The following is a 26,960-nucleotide window of genomic DNA, read 5'->3' as shown; positions in this document are numbered from 1 at the left end:
AATCAGCGCGGCGGAAGCCCTGCAGGAGCGGAGCGGGCGGCCCCGTGCGGCCCCTCAGAGCCGGGGCGGCGGCGGCGGCGAAGATGGCGGCGGCGGACGGCGACGATTCGCTTTACCCCATCGCGGTGCTCATCGACGAGCTCCGCAACGAGGACGTGCAGGTACCGCTGCCGGGGCCTCGCCGCGATACCCCCGGGGCTTTTTCCGGGGCTTCGGGGCCCTTTCCGTGGCCACCGGGGCCCGGCCGCCATCGCCCGCTGGTGCTCTGCTGATGGCCGCCATGAGACGGCCGCGCTGATTGGCTGAGGCGGCCCGGTCCCCTCAGGCGCGGGCGAATGGGTGGCGGCGTTACATGTGTGGGGCGGTTGGGGGGGTTGCGGTGAAAGGCGCGCTGTGATTGGCTGGAGGGGCGGTTCGGGTTTGTAAGGCGCGTTCTGATTGGTCGGCAGCGCCGTGAGGGGAGAAATCCGCCCCGCCCGCCGCAGCGCCCCCTAGCGGCGGGGCAGCGCGGCGCCCTCCTCGCCGCAGCCAATGGCAGCGCGAGGCCGCGGCAGCACCGCTGTCCATTGGCTGTCGCTCGCATGGGCGGGGCTTAGCTGAGCCAATCGGAGGCTTCGTCTCTGCCGCGGCGGCGCTGCAGGGCCGTGAGACGCCGCTCCTGATTGGCCGGGGCGCGTTGTGGGCGGGGTTTGTTCGTGAGGGGGGCGATTCCCGCCTTTTTTCCCCCGGATTTTCCCCAAAATTTCCCAAATTTCCCTGATTTTCCCCCATTTTTTCACCGCAGCTACGCCTCAACAGCATCAAGAAGCTCTCAACCATCGCGCTGGCGCTGGGCGTGGAGCGAACCCGCAGCGAGCTCCTCCCTTTCCTCACCGGTACCAAAATTTCCCGGGAAGGCCCCAAAACCTGAGGGGAAAAATGCCAAAATTTGAGGGGTGGGATCCCCAAAATCCAAATGGGGGTGGGACAACCTTGGGAAGTCCCAAAATTCGCAAGAAAACGCCAAAAATCGCCTGGATTTCGGAAGGGGGCGGGGTTTTTTAGGTGGGTGGGGTTTGTGGGTGATTGACAGCTGTCGGGGCCAGGTGAGTGACAGGTGTGTTACCTGTGCAGACACCATCTACGATGAGGACGAGGTGCTGCTGGCCCTGGCGGAGCAGCTGGGCACCTTCACCGCCCTCGTGGGGGGACCCGAGTTCGTGCACTGCCTGCTGGTAGGGGAGAAAGTCACCTGAGGGGGGAAAAAATGCACCTGAGGGGGGGAAAAGTCACCTGGGGGGGGAAAATGTACCTGGGGGGGTAAAAAATGTACCTGAGGGGGGGAAAAGTCACCTGAGGGGGGAAAAATTACCTGGGGGGGAAAAAGTCACCTGAGGGGGGAAAAATGCACCTGAGGGGGGGAAAAATGTACCTGAGGGGGCAAAAAATGCACCTGAGGGGGCAAAAAATGCACCTGAGGGGGGGAAAAATGTACCTGAGGGGGTAAAAAATGCACCTGAGGGGGCAAAAAGTCACCTGAGGGGGGAAAAAATGCACCTGAGGGGGGGAAAAGTCACCTGGGGGGGGAAAAATTACCTGGGGGGGAAAAAGTCACCTGAGGGGGGAAAAATGTACCTGAGGGGGTAAAAATGTACCTGAGGGGGTAAAAAATGCACCTGAGGGGGCAAAAAGTCACCTGGGGGGGATAAAAACTCAACTGAGGGGGGGGAAAATGTACCTGAGGGGGGGAAAAACTCACCTGGAGGGCAAAAAAAGCACCTGCGGGGGGGGGGGGGGGAAACTCACCTGAGGGGTGAAAAATGCACCTGGGGGGGATAAAAATGCACCTGGGAGGGGGGGAAAGTCACCTGAGGGGGGGGGTAAAAATGCACCTGGGGGGATAAAAAGTCACCTGAGGGGGGGGGGAACTCACCTGAGGGGGGAAAAATGCACCTGGGGGGCAAAAAATGCACCTGGGGGGGATAAAAATACACCTGATGGGGGGAAAAATGTGCCTGGGAGGGGGGAAACTCACCTGAGGGGGGAAAAATGTACCTGAGGGGGTGGAAAATGCACCTGGGAGGGGTAAAAATGCATCTGGGAGAGGGGAAACTCACCTGAGGGAGACAAAAATGCACCTGGGGGGACAAGAATACTTCTGGGGAGCTGAAAACACACCTGGGGAACACCTGAGGGGCTAAAAACACACCTGGGGAACACCAAAACACACCTGGGGGGGCAAAAACGCACCTGTGGGGCTGGAAGTACACCTGGGGGGCCCCAAAACACACCTGGGGAGCCCCAAAACACACCTGGGGACACAAAAATACACCTGGGGAGCCCCAAAACACACCTGGGGACACAAAAATACACCTGGGGACACAAAAATACACCTGGGGAGCCCCAAAATACACCTGGGGAACATCAAAACACCCCTGGGAGCCCCGAACCGCCATCCTGTGTGCACGCTGTGTCCGTCTGTCCATCCCATGTCCATGTGACCATGCCACGTCCGTCTGTCCACCCTGTTTCCGTCTGCCTATGCCGTGTTTCTCTGTCCATCCCATGTGCATCTGTCCATCTCATGTCCATCTGACCACCCTGTGTCCATCTGTCCATTCTATGTTCCTCTGTCCATCCCACATCCATTTGACTGCCTTGTGTCCTTCTGACCGTGCTGTGTCCATCTGTCCATTCTGTTCTTCTGCCCGTCTCACATCTATCTGACTGTACTGTGTCCATCTGACCATCCTTTGTCCATCTGATGGCTCCATGTCCACCTATCCATCCCACGTCCCTCTGTCCACCCCATGTTCATCTGACCACCCTGTGTCCATCTGTCTGTCCTACGTTCCTCTGACCATCCCATGTCCACCTGCCCACCCTGTGTCCATCTGATAGCCCCATGTCCACCTGTCTACACTATGTTCTTCTGTCAATCCTGTGTCCATCCCACGTCCATCTGCCCACCTAATGTCCACTTGTCCACCCCATGTCCATCTGTCCATGCCGTGTTACTCTGTCCGTCTCATGTCCATCTGACCATGCTGTGTCGATCTGATCACACCATGTCCATCTGTCCATCCTGTGTTCCTCTGACCATCTCATGTCCACCTGCCCACCCAGTGTCCACCTGTCCACCCCGTGTCCACCTGTCCACCCCACGTCTCTCTGTCCATCCCACATCCCTCTGACCATCCCGTGTCCATCTGACCACCCTGTGTCCACCTGACCACCCAATGTCCATCTGACCACCCTGTGTCCACCTGACCACCCCGTGTCCATCTGACCACCCTGTGTCCATCTGCCCACCCAATGTCCATCTGCCCACCCTGTGTCCTTCTGACCACCCTGTGTCCATCCCATGTCCACCTGCCCACCCAATGCCCACTTGTCCACCCCATGTCCATCTGTCCATGCCATGTTCCTCTGTCCATCTCACATCCATCTGACCACGCTGTGTCGATCTGATCACACCATGTCCATCTGTCCATCCCATGTTCCTCTGACCATCTCATGTCCACCTGCCCACCCAATATCCATCTGCCCACCCAATATCCATCTGCCCACCCCGTGTCCTTCTGACCACCCTGTGTCCATCTGTCCATCCTATGTTCCTCTGACCTCCCAATGTCCATCTGCCCACCCAGTGTCCATCTGCCCACCCCGTGTCCTTCTGACCACCCTGTGTCCATCTGTCCATCCTATGTTCCTCTGACCTCCCAATGTCCATCTGCCCACCCAGTGTCCATCTGACCACCCCGTGTCCTTCTGACCACCCTGTGTCCATCCCACGTCCACCTGCCCAGCCAATGTCCACCCGTCCACTCACCGTCCACCCGTCCGTGTGTCCGCAGCCGCCGCTGGAGAGCCTGGCCACGGTGGAGGAGACGGTGGTGCGGGACAAGGCGGTGGAGTCGCTGCGGGCCGTGTCCACCTGTCCACCCCGTGTCCACCTGTCCACCCCACGTCCCTCTGTCCATCCCATGTCCATCTGACCATCCTGTGTCCATCTGATGGCCCCATGTCCATCTGTCCATTCTATGTTCCTCTTACCATCCCATGTCCATCTGACCACCCTGGTCCATCTGACCACCCAATGTCCATCTGACCACCCACTGTCCATCTGACCACCCCATGTCCATCTGACCACCCTGTGTCCATCTGTCCATCCGATGTTCCTCTGACCATCCCACGTCCATCTGACCATCCAATGTCCATCTGACCACCTCATGTCCATCTGTCCATCCCATGTTCCTCTGACCATCTCATGTCCACCTGCCCACCCTGTGTCCATCTGACCATCCCACGTCCATCTGACCATCCAATGTCCATCTGACCACCTCATGTCCATCTGTCCATCCCATGTTCCTCTGACCATCTCATGTCCACCTGCCCACCCTGTGTCCATCTGACCATCCTGTGTCCACCTAACCATCCTTTCTCCACCTGATGGCTCCATGTCCACCTGTCCACTCACCATCCACCCGTCCGTGTGTCCGCAGCCGCCGCTGGAGAGCCTGGCCACGGTGGAGGAGACGGTGGTGCGGGACAAGGCGGTGGAGTCGCTGCGGGCCGTGTCCCACGAGCACTCCCCGCCGGACCTCGAGGGTCACTTCGTGCCGCTGGTCAAGCGGCTGGCCGGAGGAGATTGGTTCACGTCGCGCACCTCGGCCTGCGGCCTCTTCAGCGTCTGCTACCCGCGAGTGTCCAGCCCGGTCAAGGCCGAGCTGCGCCAGTGAGTGACCGCTGCCGTGGGGTGGGGTCAGGGAGGTGACCACGGGGTCATCGGTTCGTGCTTGGGGTCAGGGAGGTGACCACGGGGTCATTGAGGTGACCACGGGGTCATTGGGATGGGTATGGGGTCAGTGAGGTGACCACGGGGTCAGTGAGGTGACCACGGGGTCATCGGTTCATCCCTGGGGTCAGTGAGGTGGGGGTGGGGTCAGTGAAGTGACCGCAGAGTCATTGAGGTGACCACAGGGTCATTGGGGTGGGTGTGGGGTCAGTGAGGTGACCACAGGGTTATTGAAGTGACCACAGGGTTATTGAGGTGGCCATGGGGTCATCAATCCATCCTTGGGGTTATTGAGGTGACCATGGGGTCATTGAGGTGGGTGTGAGGTCATTGAGGTCACCACAGGGTCACCAGTTTGTCCTTGGGGTCAGTGAGGTGACCACAGGGTCATTGGGATGGGTGTGGGGTCAGTGAGGTGACCACGGGGTTGTTGAGGTGACCATGGGGGTCGTTGGTTCGTCCTTGGGGTCAGTGAGGTGACCACGGGGTCATCAGATCATCTTGGGGTCATTGAGGTGACCATGGGGTCATTGGGATGAGTGTGGGGTCAGTGAGGTGACCACAGAGTCATTGGGGTGACCACAGGGTCATCAGTTCATCCGTGCGGTCAGTGAGGTGGGTGTGGGGTTATTGAGGTGACCATGGGGACATTGAGGTGACCACGGGGTCATTGGTTCGTCCTTGGGGTCAGTGAGGTGACCATGGGGTCGGTGAGGTGACCGTGGGGTTATTGAGGTGACCATGAGGTCACTGGGGTGACTACGGGGTCATTGAGGTGACCGCAGGGTCATTGGGATGGGTGTGGGGTCAGTGAGGTGACCATGGGGTCACCAACCTGTCCTTGGGGTCAGTGAGGTGACCACAGAGTCATTGGGGTGACCACGGGGTCATCAGTTCATCCTTGGGGTCATTGAGGTGACCATGGGGTCAGTGAGGTGACCATGGGGTCATCAGTCCATCCTTGGGGTCAGTGAGGTGACCATGGGGTCATTGAGGTGACCATGGGGTCAGTGAGGTGACCACGGGGTCATCAGTTCATCCTTGGGGTCATTGAGGTGACCATGGGGTCAGTGAGGTGACCATGGGGTCGTCAATCCATCCTTGGGGTCAGTGAGGTGACCATGGGGTCATCAGTCCATCCTTGGGGTCAGTGAGGTGACCACGGGGTTACCAATGACCACGGGGTCATTGGGATGGGTGTGGGGTCACTGAGGTGACCACAGGGTCACCAACCCATCCCAGGTGTGCCCAGGTGCCCCCCAGCTGTACTCAGGTGCCCCCCAGGTGACCCAGGTGTGCCCGCAGGTACTTCCGGAACCTGTGCTCGGACGCCACGCCCACGGTGCCCATAGGTGACCCCTAGATGACCCTTAGGTGTATTTAGCTGTACCCAGGTGACCCTGGGCTGTACCCAGGTGTGCCCAGGTGTGCCCAGGTGACCCAGGTGTGCCCGCAGGTGCTTCCGGAACCTGTGCTCGGACGCCACGCCCATGGTGCCCATAGGTGACCCCCTAGATGTACTCAGGTGACCCTGGGCTGTGCCTAGGTGTGCCCAGGTGTGCCCAGGTGACCCCAGGTGTGCCCGCAGGTACTTCCGGAACCTGTGCTCGGACGACACGCCCATGGTGCCCATAGGTGACCCCCTAGATGTAGTCAGGTGACCCTGGGCTGTACCCAGGTGACCCTGGGCTGTACCCAGCTGTGCCCAGGTGTGCCCAGGTGTGCCCCCAGCTACTTCAGGAGGCACAATGCACCCACAGGTGACCCTTAGATGTACCTGGGCCATACTTGGCTGTACTCAGGTGCCCGTCAGGTGTACCAAGGTGTGCCCAGGTGACCCTGAGTTGTACCCAGGTGTGCCCAGGTGACCCCAGGTGTGCCCGCAGGTACTTCCGGAGCCTGTGCTCGGACGCCACGCCCATGGTGCCCATAGGTGACCCCTAGGTGTAGTCAGGTGACCCTGGGCTGTACCCAGGTGTGCCCAGGTGCCCCTCAGGTGTACCCAGGTGTGCCCAGGTGTGCCCAGGTGACCCAGGTGTGCCCGCAGGTACTTCCGGAACCTGTGCTCGGACGCCACGCCCATGGTGCCCATAGGTGACCCCTAGGTGTACTCAGGTGACCCTGAGCTGTACCCAGCTGTGCCCAGGTGTGCCCAGGTGACCCAGGTGTGCCCGCAGGTACTTCCGGAACCTGTGCTCGGACGACACGCCCATGGTGCCCATAGGTGACCCTAGATGACCCTTAGGTGTATTTAGCTGTACCCAGGTGACCCTGGGCTGTGCCCAGGTGTGCCCAGGTGTGCCCAGGTGACCCCAGGTGTGCCCGCAGGTACTTCCGGAACCTGTGCTGGGACGCCACGCCCATGGTGCCCATAGCTGACCCCTAGGTGTAGTCAGGTGACCCTGGGCTGTACCCAGGTGTGCCCAGGTGTGCCCAGGTAACCCCAGGTGTGCCCGCAGGTACTTCCGGAACCTGTGCTCGGACGCCACGCCCATGGTGCCCATAGGTGACCCCTAGGTGTAGTCAGGTGACCCTGGGCTGTGCCTAGGTGTGCCCAGGTGACCCCAGCTGTAGTCAGGTGACCCTGGGCTGTACCCAGGTGTGCCCAGGTGCCCCCAGGTGTGCCCGCAGGTACTTCCGGAACCTGTGCTCGGACGACACGCCCATGGTGCCCATAGGTGACCCCTAGGTGTAGTCAGGTGACCCTGGGCTGTGCCCAGGTGTGCCCAGGTGCCCCTCAGGTGTACCCAGGTGTGCCCAGGTGTGCCCAGGTGACCCAGGTGTGCCCGCAGGTACTTCCGGAACCTGTGCTCGGACGACACGCCCATGGTGCGGCGCGCGGCCGCCTCCAAGCTGGGCGAGTTCGCCAAGGTGCTGGAGCTGGAGCACGTCAAGAGCGAGATCATCCCCATGTTCTCCAACCTGGCCTCCGACGAGCAGGTACGGCGCGCCTGGCACACCTGGGGGCACCTGGGGCACCTGAGGGGTGTCTGAGGGGGGCTGGGCACACCTGGGGGGTGTCTGAGGGGGTTTGGGCACACCTGGAGGGCACCTGGGCACACCTGGGGGGTGTCTGAGGGGGGCTGGGCACACCTGGGGGGTGTCTGAGGGGGGCTGGGCACACCTGGGGGCACCTGGGGGGTGTCTGAGGGGGTTTGGGCACACCTGGGGGGCACCTGGGGGGTGTCTGAGGGGGGCTGGGCACACCTGGGGGCACCTGGGGGGTGTCTGGGGGGGGCTGGGCACACCTGGGGGGTGTCTGAGGAGGGCTGGGCACACCTGGGGGCACCTAGGGGGTGTCTGAGGGGGTTTGGGCACACCTGGGGGGTGTCTGAGGGGGGCTGGGCACACCTGGGGGGGCTGGGCACACCTGGGGGGGTGTCTGAGGAGGGCTGGGCACACCTGGGGGGGCTGGGCACACCTGGGCGGCACCTGGTGCACCTGGGCACACCTGGGGGATGTCTGAGGAGGGCTGGGCACACCTGGGGGGTGTCTGAGGAGGGCTGGGCATACCTGGGGGCACCTGGGCACACCTGGGGGGTGTCTGAGGAGGGCTGGGCATACCTGGGGGCACCTGGGCACACCTGGGGGCACTGGGGGGGGCTGGGCACACCTGGGGGGGGGTGGGAGGCAGCTGGAGGGGGTTTGGGCACACCTGGGGGGCAGCTGGGTCTCACCTGTGCCCACCTGGGCAGGACTCGGTGCGGCTGCTGGCGGTGGAGGCGTGAATTAATCTGAGGGATTACCTGGGGCATTACCTGGGGGTCACTTTGGGGTTACCTGTGCTTCATTTGGGGGTTACCTGAGCACACCTGATCTCACCTGAGCACACCTGAGCACACCTGGTCTCACCTGGGCAGGACTCGGTGCGGCTGCTGGCGGTGGAGGCGTGAATTGTTCTGGGGGTTTACCTGGGGGATTACCTGGGGGATTATCCGGGGGTTACCTGGGGGTTACCTGTGTCTCACCTGGTCTCACCTGTGCACACCTGGGCAGGACTCGGTGCGGCTGCTGGCGGTGGAGGCATGAATTGTTCTGGGGGTTTACCTGGGGGATTACCTGGGGGATTATCCGGGGGTTACCTGGGGGTTACCTGTGTCTCACCTGGTCTCACCTGGTCTCACCTGGGCAGGACTCGGTGCGGCTGCTGGCGGTGGAGGCGTGCGTGAGCATCGCGCAGCTGCTGCCGCAGGAGGAGCTCGAGGGGCTGGTGATGCCCACGCTGCGCCAGGCGGCCGAGGACAAGTCCTGGCGCGTGCGCTACATGGTGGCCGACAAGTTCACCGAGGTGGGCACACCTGGGGGCACCTGGGCACACCTGATGGCACCTGGGCACACCTGGGGACACACCTGGGGACACCTGGATACACCTGGGAGCACCTGGGGACACCTGGGGGCACCTGGATACACCTGGGGGCACCTGGGAGCACCTGGGGACACCTGGGGGCACCTGGATACACCTGGGGGCACCTGGGGACACCTGGGGGCACCTGGATACACCTGGGGGCACCTGGGGACACCTGGGCACACCTGGATGAGCCTGGGAGCACCTGGGGGCACCTCGATACACCTGGGGGCACCTGGGAGAACCTGGGGGCACACCTGGGCACACCTGGGGGCACACCTGGGGGTGGGTTTTGGGGAGGTTTGGGATGGATTTTGGGATGGGGTTTGGGGGATTTGGGGCATTTTGGGAGCTCTGGGAGACGTTTGGGGATACACCTGGGCACACCTGGGGGCACACCTGGGGGCACCTGGACCCACTTGGACCCACCTGGGCACACCTGGGGGCACAGCCGGACGCACCTGGGGGCACACCTGGACCCACCTGGGACACACCTGGGGGCACACCTGGGGGCACACCTGGACGCACCTGGGACACACCTGGGGGCACAGCCGGACGCACCTGGGGGCACACCTGGACCCACCTGGGACACACCTGGGGGCACACCTGGGGGCACACCTGGACGCACCTGGGGCACACCTGGGGGCACACCTGGACGCACCTGGGACACACCTGGGGGCACACCTGGGGGCACACCTGGACGCACCTGGGGCACACCTGGGTGCACCTGGGGCACACCTGGGGGCACACCTGGACCCACCTGGGGGTACCTGGGCACACCTGGGGGCACACCTGGACACACCCAGACCCACCTGGGCACACCTGGGAGCACACCCGGACCCACCTGGGCACACCTGGGGGCACACCTGGGCACACCTGGGGGTACCTGGGCACACCCGGGGGCACACCTGGACGCACCTGGGCACACCCGGGGGCACACCTGGACGCACCTGGGGGCACACCTGGGCACACCTGGACGCACCTGGGCCGTGTCCCCGCAGCTGCAGCGCGCCGTGGGCCCCGAGATCACCAAGACCGACCTGGTGGGCGCCTTCCAGAGCCTCATGAAGGACTGCGAGGCCGAGGTGCGCGCGGCCGCCTCGCACAAGGTCAAAGGTCAGCGGCCACCCACCCCCACCCCCACCTGGCCCTGGGGTCACCCACCTGGCCCTGGGGTCACCCACCTGGCCTTGGGGTCACCAACCCAACTTTGGTGTTCTTTAACCCAGTTGTGGTGTCCCCAACCCAAATTTGATGTCTTTTGACCCAATTTTGGTGTCCCCAACCCAATCTTGATGTTCTTCAACCCAAAGTTGATGTCCCCAACCCAAATTTGGTGTTGTTCAACCCAACCTTGGTGTCCCCAATCCAAATTTGGTGTCCCCACCCAACTTCGATGTTCTTCAACCCAATTTTGGTGTTTCCAACCCAGTTTGGGTGTTCCCAACCCAATTTTGGGGTTTTTCACCCCAATTTTGGTGTCCCCAACCCAATCTTGATGTTCTTCAACCCAAATTTGGTGTCCCCAACCCAATTTTGGTGTTTTTCAACCCAACTTTGAGGTTTTTGATCCCAACTTTGACGTTCTTCAACCCAACTTTGACGTTCTTCAACCCAATTTTTGTTTTTCAACCCAATTTTGGTGTCCCCAACCCAACCTTGATATCCCCAACCCAACTTTGATGTCCCCAACCCAACTTTGATGTCCCCAACCCAACTTTGATGTCCCCAACCCAACTTTGATGTCCCCAACCCAATTTTGGTGTCCCCAACCCAACCTTGGTGTCCCCAACCCAACTTTGGTGTCTCCAACCCAACTTTGGTGTCCCCAACCCCACTTTGGTGTTCTTCAACCCAATTTTGGTGTTCTTCAACCCAAAATTGGTGTCCCCAACCCATTTTTGGTGTTTTTCAACCCAACTTTGATGTCCCCAACCCAACTTTGACGTTCTTGAACCCAACTTTGATGTTCTTCAACCCAGTTTTGGCGTTCTTCAACCCAACTTCGATGTAATTCAACCCAACCTTGGTGTCCCCAACCCAACCTTGGTGTCCCCAACCCAACCTTGGTGTCCCCAATCCAATCTTGGTGTCCCCAATCCAAATTTGGTGTCCCCACCCAACTTTGATGTTCTTCAACCCAGTTTTGGTGTCCCCAACCCAAATTTGATGTCATTTGACCCAATTTTGGTGTCCCCAACCCAATCTTGATGTTCTTCAACCCAAATTTGATGTCCCGAACCCAAACTTGATGTAATTCAATCCAACCTTGGTGTCCCCACCCAACTTTGGTGTTCTTCAACCCAACTTTGATGTCCCCAACCCAACTTTGGTGTCCCCAACCCAACTTTGACGTCTTTGAACCCAACTTTGATGTTTTTCAACCCAAATTTGATGTCCCCAACCCAAATTTGATGTCATTTAACCCAACTTTGGTGTCCCCAACCCAATTTTCATCTTCTTCCACCCAAATTTGGTGTTCCTAACCCAATCTTTATGTTCTTCAACCCAACTTTGGGTCCCCAACCCAACTTTGGTGATCTTCAACCCAACTTTGACGTTTTTGAACCCAACCTTGATGGTTTTCAACCCAATTTTGGTGTCCCCAACCCAGTTTTGGTGTCCCCAACTCAATTTCGGAGTTTTTCACCCCAATTTTGGTGTCCCCAACCCAAATTTGATGTCATTCAACCCAACCTTGATGTTCTTCCACCCAACTTTGGTGTCCCCAACACAGTTTGGATGTTCTTCAACACAATTTTGGTGACCCCAACCCGACCTTGGTGTTCTCATCCCAACCTTGATGTTCCCAACCCAATCTTGACCTTCTTCAACCCAATTTTGATGTCCCCAACCCAACCTGGGTGTCCCCAACCCAAATTTGGTGTCCCCAACCTAACTTTGACATTTTTGAGCCCAACTTTGATGTTCTTCAACCCAGTTTTGGTGTTTTTCACCCCAATTTTGGGGTCTCCAACCCAACCTTGGTGTCCCCAACCCAACCTTGATGTCCCCAACCCAATCTTGACATTTTTCAACCCAATTTTGATGTCCCCAACCCAAATTTGATGTCATTCAACCCAACTTTGGTGTCCCCAACCCAATCCTGATGTTCTTCAACCCACTTTTGGTGTTCTTCAACCCAAATTTGATGTTCTTCAACGCAATTTTGGGGTCTCCAACCCAAGGTTTGGTGTCCCCAACCCAATTTTGGAGTTTTTCACCCCAATTTCGCTGTCCCCAGAGTTCTGTGAGAACCTGTCCCCCGACTGCCGCGAGGCCGTGATCATGGGCCAGATCCTGCCCTGCATCAAGGTGAGCACCTGGGCACACCTGGGCACACCTGGGCACACCTGGGGCACCCAAAAACACCTGGGGATACACCTGGGGGCACCTGGGCACACCTGGGAACACCCAAAAACACCTGGGCACACCCAAAAACACACCTGGGCACACCTGGGGGCACCTGGGCACACCTGGGGTACCCAAAAACACCTGGGCACACCTGGGGATACACCTGGGCACACCTGGGGATACCTGGGGGCACCTGGGCACACACCTGGGGCACCTGGGGGCACCTGGGGACTGCTGGGCACACACCTGAGGGCACCTGGGGGTACCTGGGATACACCTGGGCACACCTTGTGGCCACACCTGGCATGGTGGGACACAGCTGGGGGCACCTGGGCACACCTGGGGACTGCTGGGGGTACCTGGGATACACCTGGGCACACACCTGAGGGCACCTGGGGGGCACCTGGGCACACCAGGGGATACAGCTGGGGCACACCTGGGCACACCTGGGGCACCCAAAAACACACCTGGGCACACCTGGGGGCACCTGGGCACACCTGGGGCACCCAAAACCACCTGGGCACACGTGGGGGCACTTGGGCACACCCAAAAACACACCTGGGGACTGCTGGGGGCACCTGGGCACACCTGGGGCACCCAAAAACACCTGGGCACACCTGGGGCACACCCAAAAACACACCTAGGGGCACCTGGGCACACCTGGAGGGCACCTGGGGATACCTGGGATACACCTGGGCACACCTGGGGGGCACCTGGGGGCACCTGGGCACACACTTGAGGGCACCTGGGGGTACCTGGGATACACCTGGTCACACCTTGTGGCCACACCTGGCATGGTGGGACACAGCTGGGGGCACCTGGGCACACCTGGGGACTGCTGGGGGTACCTGGGATACACCTGGGCACACACCTGAGGGCACCTGGGCTGACCTGGGGGGCACCTGGGCACACCTGGCATACACCTAGGGGCACCTGGGGATACCTGGGACATACCTGGGATACACCTGGGGATACCTGAGCACACTTGGGCACACCTGGGCATGCACCTCGGGGCACCTGGGACACACCTGGGCACACCTGGGCGCACCTTGGGGCACTGTGACACTGCGGGCACACCTGTGGTCACATCCAGGAGGCCTCAGAGCCGCCCTCAGGCCCCGCCCCGAGGCCAGGTGAGCTCACCTGTGCCCCCCGTGCCCACCTGGCAGGAGCTGGTGTCCGACGCCAACCAGCACGTGAAGTCGGCGCTGGCCTCGGTGATCATGGGGCTGTCCCCCATCCTGGGCAAGGACAACACGGTGGAGCACCTGCTGCCCCTGTTCCTGGCACAGCTCAAGGACGAGGTGAGCACCTGGCACACCTGGGCACACCTGGCACACACCTGGGAATGCACAGAAACACGTAGAGATATATGGAAATACACAGGGACACACCTGGGCACACACCTGGGCACCTGCTGCCCCTGTTCCTGGCACAGCTCAAGGACGAGGTGAGGGCACACACCTGGGCACACCTGGGCACACCTGGGCACACCTGGGTACAGCTGGGAGCACATAGAGATACATGGAAATACACAGGGACACACCTGGGCACACACCTGGGCACCTGCTGCCCCTGTTCCTGGCACAGCTCAAGGATGAGGTGAGCGCCTGGCACACCTGGGCACACCTGGGAACGCACAGAAACACGTAGAGATATATGGAAATACACAGGGACACACCTGGGCACACACCTGGGCACCTGCTGCCGCTGTTCCTGGCACAGCTCAAGGACGAGGTGAGCACCTGGCACACCTGGGCACACCTGGGAATGCACAGAAACACATAGAAATACATGGGGTTAAACAGGGTTATACCTGGGCACCTGCTGCTGCTGTTCCTGGCACAGCTCAAGGACGAGGTGAGGGCACACACCTGGGTACACCTGGGCACACCTGGGCACACCTGGGTACAGCTGGGAGCACATAGAGATATATGGAAATACACAGGGATACACCTGGGCACACACCTGGGCACCTGCTGCCCCTGTTCCTGGCACAGCTCAAGGACGAGGTGAGCACCTGGCACACCTGGGCACACACCTGGGCACACCTGGGCACACCTGGGTACAGCTGGGAGCACATAGAGATATATGGAAATACACAGGGATACACCTGGGCACGCACCTGGGCACCTGCTGCCCCTGTTCCTGGCACAGCTCAAGGACGAGGTGAGCGCCTGGCACACCTGGGCACACACCTGGGCACACCTGGGCACACCTGGGAACGCACAGAAACACATAGAAATACATGGGGTTAAACAGGGTTATACCTGGGCACCTGCTGCCCCTGTTCCTGGCACAGCTCAAGGACGAGGTGAGGGCACACACCTGGGCACACCTGGCACACACCTGGCACACACCTGGGGATAGAGCGCATTCCCAGTGTCTCCCTCTGGTGGTGACTTTGTGAACTGCAGCTTCCTCCCAGTAACTCCCAGCGATTCCCAGTCCCTCCCAGTCACTCCCAGTCTGTCCCAGTCCCTCCCAGTCACTCCCAGTCTGTCCCAGTCCCTCCCAATCCCCTCCCAGTCCATCCCAGTCCCCCCCAATCCCCTCCCAGTCCCCCCCAATGCATTCCCAGTGTATTCGCAGCTCCCTCTGGTGGTGACTTTGTGAACTGCAGCTTCCTCCCAGTAACTCCCAGTGATTCCCAGTAACTCCCAGTCACTCCCAGTAACTCCCAGTCTGTCCCAGTCCCTCCCAGTCACTCCCAGTCTGTCCCAATCCCTCCCAGTTCATCCCAGTCCATCCCAGTCCCCCCAATGAACTCCCAGAGTTTTTGCAGCTCCCTCTGGTGGCGACTTTGTGAACTGCAGCTTCCTCCCAGTAACTCCCAGTGATTTCCAGTAACTCTCAGTGACTCCCAGCCCCTCCCAGTGATTCCCAGTAACTCCCAGTGATTTCCAGTAACTCTCAGTGACTCCCAGCCCCTCCCAGTGATTCCCAGTAACTCCCAGTTCCTCACAGTGCCGTCCCAGTAACTCCTGGTCCCTCCCAATCATTCCCAGTCCCTCCAAGTCCATTCCAGGCCCCCATTCCCCTCCCAGTTCCCCCAATCCATTCCCAGGATCTTTGCGGCTCCCTCTGGTGGCGACTTTGTGAACTGCAGCTTCCTCCCAGTCCCTCCCAGTCCCTCCCAGCCCCTCCCAGTTGTTCCCAGTCCCTCCCAGTAACTCCCAGTGCTCTCCCAGTAACTCCCAGTCTGTCCCAGTCCCTCCCAGTCACTCCCAGTCCCCCCCAATCCCCTCCCAGTCCCCCCCAATGCACTCCCAGTATCTTCTCAGCTCCCTCTGGTGGCGACTTTGTGAACTGCAGCTTCCTCCCAGTCCCTCCCAGTCCCTCCCAGTCCCTCCCAGTCCCTCCCAGTTGCCTCCCAGTAACTCCCGGTGTGTCGCAGTGCCCCGAGGTGCGGCTGAACATCATCTCCAACCTGGACTGCGTGAACGAGGTGATCGGCATCCGGCAGCTCTCGCAGTCGCTGCTGCCCGCCATCGTGGAGCTGGCCGAGGACGCCAAGTGGAGAGTGCGGCTGGCCATCATCGAGTACATGCCGCTGCTGGCCGGCCAGCTGGTCAGACTGGGAGCACTGGGAGCACTGGGAGGCACTGGGAGGCACTGGGAGGCACTGGGAGGGACTGGGAGGCACTGGGGTATACTGGGAGGGACTGGGAGGGAGTTAGAGACTCATATCGAGCACTGCGGTGGAGTTATGGGTGTGTATGGGGGCACTGGGAGGGGACTGGGATGCACTGGGATGGACTGGGAGGCACTGGGATAGACTGGGAGGCACTGGGATAGACTGGGAGAGGGTTGAGAGGCACTGGGAGGGACTGGGATATACTGGGAGGGAGTTAGAGGCTCGTATGGGGCAGTGCCGTGGAGCTATGGGCTTGTATGGGGGCACTGGGATGGACTGGGAGGGGACTGGGATGGACTGGGATAGACTGGGAGGGACTGGGATATACTGGGAGGGACTGGGAGGCACTGGGAGGGGGCTGGGATATACTGGGAGGGAGTGGGAGGGAGTTGGAGATTTGTATCAGGCAGTGCGGTGGAGTTATGGGCTTGTATGGGGGCACTGGGAGGGGACTGGGATGGACTGGGAGGGGACTGGGATGGACTGGGAGGGGACTGGGATGGACTGGGATGGACTGGGAGGGGACTGGGATGGACTGGAATAGACTGGGAGGGACTGGGATAGACTGGGAGGGGGCACTGGGATGGACTGGGAGGGGACTGGGATATACTGGGAGGGAACTGGGAGGCACTGGGATAGACTGGGAGCCACTGGGATGTACTGGGAGAGGGCTGGGGTGGACTGGGATATACTGGGAGGGGACTGGGAGGCACTGGGATAGACTGGGGTGGACTGGGAGCCACTGGGATATACTGGGAGAGGGCTGGGAGGCACTGGGATAGACTGGGAGGGACTGGGAGCCACTGGGATATACTGGGAGAGGGCTGGGAGGCACTGGGATAGACTGGGAGGGGGCATTGGGAGGGGACTGGGAGGGACTGGGATATACTGGGAGGGGACTGGGAGGCACTGGGATAGACTGGGAGCCACTGGGATGTACTGGGAGAGGGCTGGGAGGCACTGGGATAGACTGGGAGGGGGCATTGGGAGGGGACTGGGAGGGACTGGGATATACTGGGAGAGGGCTGGGAGGCACTGGGATAGACTGGGAGGGGGCATTGGGAGGGGACTGGGAGGGACTGGGATATACTGGGAGAGGGCTGGGAGGCACTGGGCTATACTGGGAGGGGACTGGGAGGCACTGGGATATACTGGGAGGGACTGAGATGGGGTTGGAGCGGTGTATGGGGGCACTGGGATGTACTGGGATGTACTGGGAGGGGGCTCTGGTGTGTCCGGCTGGCCATCATCGAGTACATGCCGCTGCTGGCCGGCCAGCTGGTCAGACTGGGAGCACTGGGAGGGACTGGGAGGCACTGGGAGGCACTGGGAGGGGGCTGGGAGGGGACTGGGAGGGACTGGGATAGACTGGGAGGCACTGGGATATACTGGGAGGGACTGGGATATACTGGGAGGCACTGGGATATACTGGGAGGCACTGGGATATACTGGGAGGGAGTGGGAGGGAGTTGGAGATTTGTATCGGGCAGTGCGGTGGAGCTATGGGCTTGTATGGGGGCACTGGGATGGACTGGGAGGGGACTGGGATGGACTGGGAGGGGATTGACGTGGACTGGGATATACTGGGAGGGACTGAGATGGGGTTGGAGCGGTGTATGGGGGCACTGGGAGGCACTGGGATGTACTGGGATGTACTGGGAGGGGGCTCTGGTGTGTCCGGCTGGCCATCATCGAGTACATGCCGCTGCTGGCCGGCCAGCTGGTCAGACTGGGAGCACTGGGAGGCACTGGGAGGCACTGGGAGGGACTGGGATATACTGGGAGGGACTGGGAGGGGGCTGGGATATACTGGGAGGGGACTGGGATATACTGGGAGGGACTGGGAGGGAGTTGGAGATTTGTATCGGGCAGTGCCGTGGAGCTATGGGCTTGTATGGGGGCACTGGGATGGACTGGGAGGGGACTGGGATGGACTGGGAGGCACTGGGATAGACTGGGAGGCACTGGGATAGACTGGGAGAGGGTTGAGAGGCACTGGGAGGCACTGGGATATACTGGGATATACTGGGAGGGAGTCAGAGGCTCGTATGGGGCAGTGCAGTGGAGTTATGGCTTTGTAGGGGGGCACTGGGATGGACTGGGAGGGGACTGGGATGGACTGGGATAGACTGGGAGGCACTGGGATATACTGGGAGGGGACTGGGAGGCACTGGGATATACTGGGAGGCACTGGGATAGACTGGGAGGGACTGGGAGGGAGTGGGAGACTCATATCGAGCAGTGTGGTGGAGTTATGGGCTTGTATGGGAGCACTGGGAGGGGACTGGGAGGCACTGGGATATACTGGGAGGCACTGGGATAGACTGGGAGAGGGTTGAGAGGCACTGGGAGGGACTTAGAGTCTTGTATGGGGCAGTGTGGTGGAGCTATGGGCTTGTATGGAAGCATTGGGATGGACTGGGATGGGACTGGGATAGACTGGGAGCCACTGGGATAGACTGGGAGGCACTGGGATATACTGGGAGGGACTGAGATGGGGTTGGAGCGGTGTATGGGGGCACTGGGAGGCACTGGGATGTACTGGGATGTACTGGGAGGGGGCTCTGGTGTGTCCGGCTGGCCATCATCGAGTACATGCCGCTGCTGGCCGGCCAGCTGGTCAGACTGGGAGCACTGGGAGGGACTGGGAGGCACTGGGAGGGACTGGGATAGACTGGGAGGCACTGGGATAGACTGGGAGAGGGTTGAGAGGCACTGGGAGGGACTGGGATAGACTGGGATATACTGGGAGGGAGTTAGAGGCTTGTATGGGGCAGTGGAATGCAGTTATGGGCTTGTATGGGAGCATTGGGATGGACTGGGATGGGACTGGGATAGACTGGGAGGCACTGGGATATACTGGGAGCCACTGGGATGTACTGGGAGAGGGGTGGGAGGGACTGGGATATACTGGGAGGGACTGGGAGGGAGTTGGAGATTTGTATCAGGCAGTGCGGTGGAGTTACGGCTTTGTATAGGGGCACTGGGATGGACTGGGATAGACTGGGAGGGACTGGGATATACTGGGAGAGGGCTGGGAGGGACTGGGAGGGAGTGGGAGGGGACTGGGATAGACTGGGTTATACTGGGATGGACTGGGAGTTACTGGGAGGGGCTTGTTTCTGCTCATCCATACTGGTTTATACTGGTATGTACTGGTTTATACTGGTGTGTACTGGTTTGTACTGGTTCATACTGGTTTGTAGTGGTCCATACTGGTTTATACTATTCCGTACTGGTCCTTACTGGTCCATCCTGGTTTATACCAGTTCTTACTGGTCCATACTGGTCCATACTGGTTTATACTGGTCCATACTGCTCTATACTGGTCCTTACTGGTTTATACTGGTCCTTACTGGTCCATACTGGTTTATACTGGTCCTTACTGGTTTATACTGGTCCATACTGGTCCATACTGGTCTATACTGGTCCTTACTGGTTTATACTGGTCCATACTGGTCCATACTGGTCTATACTGGTCCTTACTGGTTTATACTGGTCCATACTGGTCCATACTGGTTTATACTGGTCCTTACTGGTCTCTCCCCCTGCCAGGGCGTGGAGTTCTTCGATGAGAAGCTGAACTCGCTCTGCATGGCCTGGCTGGTGGATCACGGTACTGGGAGGGACTGGGTTATACTGGGAGGGACTGGGAGGGACTGGGAGGGGACTGGGAGGGACTGGGTTATACTGGGAGGGACTGGGAGGGACTGGGAGGGACTGGGTTATACTGGGAGGGACTGGGAGGGACTGGCTTATACTGGGAGGGACTGGGAGGGACTGGGAGGGACTGGGTTATACTGGGAGGGACTGGGAGGGGACTGGGAGGGACTGGGTTATACTGGGAGGGACTGGGAGGGGATTGGGAGGGACTGGGTTATACTGGGAGGGACTGGGAGGGACTGGGAGGGACTGGGTTATACTGGGAGGGACTGGGAGGGACTGGCTTATACTGGGAGGGTTACTGGGTGCCGAGGGTGGGCGTTACTGGTGTGTACTGGTCCAAACTGGTCTGTACTGATACATACTGGTTTATACTGGGCCAAAGTGATTGGCACTGGTTTATACTGGTCCCTACTGGTCCGTACTGGTCCATACTGGTCCATACTGGTCTGTACCGGTACATACTGGTCTGTACTGGTCCATACTGGTCCGTACTGGTCTGTACTGGTCCAAACTGGTACGTAGTGGTCCATACTGGTCCATACTGGTTTATACTGGTCCATACTGGTCTGTACTGGTCCATACTGGTCTGTACTGGTCCATACGGGTTTATACTGGTCTATACTGGTCCATACTGGTCCATACTGGTCCATACTGGTCTATACTGGTCCTTACTGGTTTATACTGGTCCTTACTGGTTTATACTGGTCCATACTGGTTTATGCTGGTCCATACTGGTTTATACTGGTCCATACTGGTCCCTACTGGTCCGTACTGGTCCGTACTGGTCCATACTGGTCCATACTGGTTTATACTGGTCCTACTGGTCCAATCTGGTTTATACTGGTTTCTGTTGATTTATACTGGTCCGTACAGGTCCATACTGGTTTCTATTAATTTATACTGGCCCAAACTGGTCCGTACTGGTCCAAACTGGTCCGTACTGGTCCATACTGGTCCGTACTGGTCCATACTGGTCCATACTGGTCCGTACTGGTCCGTACTGGTCTGTACTGGTCCAAACTGGTTTATACTGGTTTCTATTGATTTATACTGGTCCAAACTGGCCCGTACTGGTCCAAACTGGTCCGTACTGGTCCATACTGGTCCAAACCGGTCCGTACTGGTCCATACTGGTCCGTACTGGTCCGTACTGGTTTATACTGGTCCGTACTGGTCCATACTGGTTTCTATTGATTTATACTGGTCCATACTGGTCCGAACTGGTCCGCACTGGTCCGTACTGGTCCATACTGGTTTCTATTGATTTATACTGGTCCGTACTGGTCTGTACTGGTTTATACTGGTCCAAACTGGTCCGTACTGGTCCGTACTGGTCCATACTGGTCCAAACTGGTCCGTACTGGTTTATACTGGTCCATACTGGTCCAAACTGGTCCGTACTGGTTTCTATTGATTTATACTGGTCCGTACTGGTTTATACTGGTCCCAACTGGTCCATACTGGTCTGTACTGGTCCCTACTGGTCCATACTGGTCTGTACTGGTCCGTACTGGTTTCTATTGATTTATACTGGTCCGCACTGGTTTATACTGGTTTATACTGGTCCGTACTGGTCCGTACTGGTTTATACTGGTCCCAACTGGTGCGCACTGGTCTCCCGCAGTGTACGCCATCCGCGAGGCCGCCACCAGCAACCTGCGCAAGCTGGTGGAGCGCTTCGGGCACACCTGGGCGCAGGGCACCATCGTGCCCAAGGTGCTGGCCATGGCCGCCGACCCCAACTACCTGCACCGCATGACCACGCTCTTCTGCATCAACGTGGGTACCTGGGCGCACCTGGGGGCACCTGGGGGCACCTGGGCACATCTGGGCACACCTGGGGGCACACCTGGGAGGGACAGGAACACACCTGGGGGCACCTGGGAGGGACAGGAACACACCTGGGCACACCTGGGAGGGACAGGAACACACCTGGGCACACCTGGGCACACCTGAGAGGGTTAGCACCACACCTGGGAGGGACAGGAACACACCTGGGCACACCTGGGGGCACCTGGGGGCACCCACAGCACACCTGGGGGCACCCACAGCACACCTGGGGGCACCTGGGAGGGACAGGAACACACCTGGGCACACCTGGGGGCACCTGGGGGCACCGGGGAGGGACAGGAACACACCTGGGCACCCACAGCACACCTGGGCACACCTGGGAGGGACAGGAACACACCTGGGCACACCTGGGAGGGACAGGAACACACCTGGGCACACACCTGGGCGCACCTGGGCACACCTGGGGGCACCTGGGAGGGGCAGGAACACACCTGGGCACACCTGGGGGCACCCACAGCACACCTGGGCACACCTGGGAGGGACAGGAACACACCTGGGCACCCACAGCACACCTGGGCACACCTGGGAGGGACAGGAACACACCTGGGCACACCTGGGCACACCTGGGCACACCTGGGGGCACCTGGGAGGGGCAGGAACACACCTGGGCACACCTGGGGGCACCTGGGCACACCTGGGGGCACCTGGGAGGGTTAGCACCACACCTGGGAGGGACAGGAACACACCTGGGCACACCTGGGAGGGACAGGAACACACCTGGGCACACCTGGGAGGGACAGGAACACACCTGGGCACACCTGGGAGGGACAGGAACACACCTGGGCACGAGCAATGGATGTCCCCAACCCCTGTCCATATCTCACCTGTCCCACCTCATCTCTCTCACCTGTCCCATCTCACCTGTCCGTGTCTCACCTGTTTCCCCCTTTACTTGTCTCACCTGTCTCACCTGTGTCTCACCTGTCCATCTCACCTGTCCCGTCCCACCTGTTCTCACCTGTATAATCTTACCTGTCCATGTCGAACCTGTATCACACCTGTCCCACCTGTATCTCACCTGTCTGATCTCACCTGCCCAGGTGTTGTCCGAGGTGTGTGGCCAGGAGGTGACCACCACGCAGATGCTGCCCCTGGCCAATCTCACCTGTCCATGTTACCTGTCCCATCTCACCTGTATCTCACCTGTATCTCACCTGTCCATGTCACACCTGTCTCACCTGCCCAGGTGTTATCGGAGGTGTGTGGCCAGGAGGTGACCACCACGCAGATGCTGCCCTTGGCCAATCTCACCTGTCCATACATCACCTGTCCATGTCACACCTGTATCTCACCTCTGTCTCACCTGTCCATACCTTACCTGTCTCACCTGCGCAGGTGTTATCGGAGGTGTGTGGCCAGGAGGTGACCACCACGCAGATGCTGCCCCTGGCCCTGTGTCTCACCTGTCTCACCTGTCCATGTTACCTGTCCCATCTCACCTGTCCATATCTCACCTATCACAACTGTCCCATCTCACTTGTCCATGTCACACCTGTCTCACCTGTGCAGGTGCTGTCGGAGGTGTGTGGCCAGGAGGTGACCACCACGCAGATGCTGCCCTTGGCCAATCTCACCTGTCCATACCTCACCTGTCCATATCACACCTCACCTGTATCTCACCTGTCTCACCTGTCTGGTCTCACCTGCCCAGGTGCTGTCGGAGGTGTGTGGCCAGGAGGTGACCACCACGCAGATGCTGCCCCTGGCCAATCTCACCTGTCCATACATCACCTGTCCATATCACACCTCACCTGTCACACCTGTATCTCACCTGTCTCACCTGTATCTCACCTGTGTCTCACCTGTCTGATCTCACCTGCGCAGGTGTTATCCGAGGTGTGTGGCCAGGAGGTGACCACCACGCAGATGCTGCCCACCGTGCTGCGCATGGCCGCCGACGCCGTGGCCAACGTTCGCTTCAACGTGGCCAAGTCCCTGCAGCGCATCGGGCCCATCCTGGACAGCGGGTACTGGTTTATACTGGTTTATACTGGGAGCACTGGTTTGGGCTGGTTTAGACTGGTTTTATTGGGTTATCATGGGTTATACTGGGTTATACTGGTTTGTACTGGTTTGTACTGGTGTGGGGGGCAGTGCATCGGGCCCATCCTGGACAGCGGGTACTGGTTATACTGGTTTATACTGGTTTATACTGGGAGCACTGGTTTGGGCTGGTTTACACTGGTTTTATTGGGTTATAATGGGTTATACTGGGTTATACTGGTGGGACTGTAGCGCATCGGGCCCATCCTGGACAGCGGGTACTGGTTATACTGGTTATACTGGTTTATACTGGTTTATACTGGGTTATACTGGGTTATACTGGGAGCACTGCTTTGGGCTGGTTTACACTGGTTTTATTGGGTTATAATGGGTTATACTGGTTTATACTGGGTTATACTGGGTTATACTGGTGGGACTGCAGCGCATCGGGCCCATCCTGGACAGCGGGTACTGGTTATACTGGTTTATACTGGGTTATACTGGGAGCACTGCTTTGGGCTGGTTTAGACTGGTTTTATTGGGTTATACTGGGTTATACTGGTTTGTACTGGTGTGGGGTGCAGCACATCGGGCCCATCCTGGACAGCGGGTACTGGTTATACTGGTTATACTGGGTTATACTGGTTTATACTGGTTTATACTGGTTTATACTGGGAGCACTGGTTTGGGCTGGTTTATAGTGGTTTTATTGGGTTATAATGGGTTATACTGGTTTGTACTGGTTTGTACTGGTGTGGGGGGCAGCGCATCGGGCCCATCCTGGACAGCGGGTACTGGTTATACTGGTTTATACTGGGTTATACTGGTTTATACTGGGTTATACTGGGAGCACTGGTTTGGGCTGGTTTAGACTGGTTTTATTGGGTTATAATGGGTTATACTGGTTTGTACTGGTTTGTACTGGTGTGGGGGGCAGCGCATCGGGCCCATCCTGGACAGCGGGTACTGGTTATACTGGTTTATACTGGGTTATACTGGTTTATACTGGGTTATACTGGGAGCACTGGTTTGGGCTGGTTTAGACTGGTTTTATTGGGTTATAATGGGTTATACTGGTTTATACTGGGTTACACTGGGTTATACTGGTGGGACTGCAGCGCATCGGGCCCCTCCTGGACAGCGGGTACTGGTTATACTGGTTTGTACTGGGTTATACTGGGTTATACTGGTTTAGACTGGTTTAGACTGGTTTAGACTGGTTTTATTGGGTTATAACGGTTTGGGCTGGTTTGTACTGGTTTGTACTGGTTTGTACTGGTTCAGTTCCCACACCTGCCTGTCTCCCTTGTCCCACCTGTCCCACCTGTCCATGTCTCACCTGTCTCACCTGTCTCTCACCTGTCTCACCTGTCTCACCTGTTGATCTCACCTGTCCCACCTGTCCATCTCTCACCTGTCCATCTCTCACCTGTCCGTCTCTCACCTGTCCGTGTCTCACCTGTCTCACCTGTCTGTATCTCACCTGTCCATCTCTCACCTGTCCGTCTCTCACCTGTCCGTCTCTCACCTGTCCGTGTCCCACCTGTCTCACCTGTCCGTGTCTCACCTGTCCGTGTCTCACCTGTCCGTGTCTCACCTGTCCGTGTCTCACCTGTCCGTATCTCACCTGTCTCACCTGTCCGTGTCTCACCTGTCTCACCTGTCCGTATCTCACCTGTCCATCTCTCACCTGTCCGTGTCTCACCTGTCCGTGTCTCACCTGTCCGTGTCTCACCTGTCCGTGTCTCACCTGTCCGTATCTCACCTGTCTCACCTGTCCGTGTCTCACCTGTCTCACCTGTCCGTGTCTCACCTGTCCGTGTCTCACCTGTCCGTGTCTCACCTGTCCCACCTGCAGCACGCTGCAGACCGAGGTGAAGCCGGTGCTGGAGAAGCTGACGCAGGACCAGGACGTCGACGTCAAATACTTCGCTCAGGAGGCGCTGACAGGTGAGGGGCACCTGGGGAACACCTGGGGAACACCTGGGGACACCTAAACACACCTGGGGGACACCTAAACACACCTGGGGACACCTGGGAACACCTGGGGGACACCTGGGGACACCTAAACACACCTGGGGACACCTAAATACACCTGGGACACACCTGAGCTCACCCGGGGCACACTGGGGCACACCTGGGGGGATGTGGGATACACCTGAGGGCACCTGGGGGGCACCTGGGGATACCTGGGGACACCTGGGACCGTCTGGGTACACCTGGGGGGACATGGGAGACACCTGGAGGACACACCTGGGGACACCTGGGGGAGCACCTGAGACAGCTGGGACACACCTGGAGGGACATGGGGGGGCACATGGGACACACCTGGGCACACCTGGGCACACCTGGGGGGACAAAGAGGGGACACCGAGGCACTTGGGGTGGCACTCAGGTGTGCCCAGCTGTGCCCAGGTGTCCCCAGGTGTATCTCAGGTGTGCCCAGGTGTATCTCAGGTGCCCCCAGGTGCCCCCAGGTGTGCCCAGGTGTATCTCAGGTGCCCCCAGGTGTATCTCAGGTGTGCCCAGGTGTGCCCAGGTGTGCCCAGGTGTATCTCAGGTGTGTCTCAGGTGCCCCCAGGTGTATCTCAGGTGTGCCCAGGTGTATCCCAGGTGCCCCCAGGTGTGCCCAGGTGTATCTCAGGTGTGTTTTTGTGCCCCCCAGGTAACTCTTGTGTGTTTTTCTCTCCCCTCCCCCGCAGTGCTGGCGCTGGCCTGACCCCCCCGGGACCCCTCCCCCCGCATGTGACCGGCGCTGCGACCGCCCCTCCCCCCACGCCCCTCCCCCACCCCGCTCTGTTCGTTAACTCCTCCATTAATTAATTAATTAACGAGGTTTTCGCCGTTAATAAAAGCCACAACGAGGCTCCCGTGTCGTTTCTTTCTGAGGGGGGAGGTCAAGCGGTGCGAGACTTTAATTAAAATTCAATAAAATTAAATAAAAACTTACTTTAATTAATTTTTAATTTAAAAGCGCGCTGGCCCTTTAAATGCAAGCCACGCCCCTTCCGCGCGCGCGGTTGTCACTCCCAGGACTGCGCGCATGCGCGCTGCAATCTGAGACAGGCCACGCCCCCTACGGCGCAGTGAGAGTCGTAGGCCACGCCTCTCACAGCCCCGCGCATGCGCGCGGCGTTTCTGGCAGGCCACGCCCCTTCCCCTCAGGCCGCGCGCGGGCGGGAGGAGCGCGGAAAGAACCGGAAGCGGCCTCAGGAGCCCTCAGGGGCCGGGGGAGCCCCGGGAGCCCAAAAACCTCCTCGGGAACCCCAAAAACCCCGCCGGGAACCCCAAAAACCCCACCGGGAGCCCCAAAAACCTCCCCGGGAGCCCAAAAACCTCCCCGGGAG

General features: G+C 59.2%; 1 protein-coding gene across 4 annotated transcripts; it reads left to right on the top strand.

Moving 5' to 3' along the window:
* PPP2R1A (protein phosphatase 2 scaffold subunit Aalpha) lies at positions 1-26,479 on the top strand. 4 transcript variants are annotated; one of them, XM_064406281.1, is made up of 16 exons: positions 1-161; positions 785-875; positions 1,114-1,214; positions 4,485-4,717; positions 7,570-7,717; positions 8,910-9,065; positions 10,124-10,238; positions 12,367-12,437; positions 13,646-13,780; positions 15,874-16,047; positions 19,669-19,729; positions 21,404-21,558; positions 23,282-23,308; positions 23,482-23,597; positions 25,472-25,563; positions 26,316-26,479. In XM_064406281.1, exons 1-16 carry the CDS (start codon positions 84-86, stop codon positions 26,330-26,332), a joined length of 1,770 nt encoding a protein of 589 aa, XP_064262351.1. In that variant the 5' UTR covers positions 1-83; the 3' UTR covers positions 26,333-26,479. The 4 variants fall into 4 exon arrangements, with proteins under 4 accessions (XP_064262351.1, XP_064262352.1, XP_064262350.1 ...); XM_064406282.1 differs by lacking the exon at positions 23,282-23,308 and adding an exon at positions 23,140-23,166; XM_064406280.1 differs by lacking the exon at positions 23,282-23,308 and having other exon boundaries at positions 23,455-23,597.
* Positions 26,480-26,960: the final 481 nt, after the last annotated feature.

Source organism: Passer domesticus, unplaced genomic scaffold (genome assembly GCF_036417665.1).
Source record: "Passer domesticus isolate bPasDom1 unplaced genomic scaffold, bPasDom1.hap1 HAP1_SCAFFOLD_186, whole genome shotgun sequence".
NCBI lineage: Eukaryota > Metazoa > Chordata > Aves > Passeriformes > Passeridae > Passer > Passer domesticus.
This window is presented reverse-complemented; position numbering and strand designations above follow the sequence as displayed.

Bases quoted from the DNA above. Each gene is read 5' to 3' on its own strand.
- PPP2R1A (XM_064406280.1), top strand. From the start codon at position 84: ATGGCGGCGGCGGACGGCGACGATTCGCTTTACCCCATCGCGGTGCTC. The intron at 19,730-21,403 runs GTACTGGGAGGG...GGTCTCCCGCAG, and splicing joins GGCCTGGCTGGTGGATCACG to TGTACGCCATCCGCGAGGCC. The intron at 23,598-25,471 runs GTACTGGTTTAT...TCCCACCTGCAG, and splicing joins GGGCCCATCCTGGACAGCGG to CACGCTGCAGACCGAGGTGA.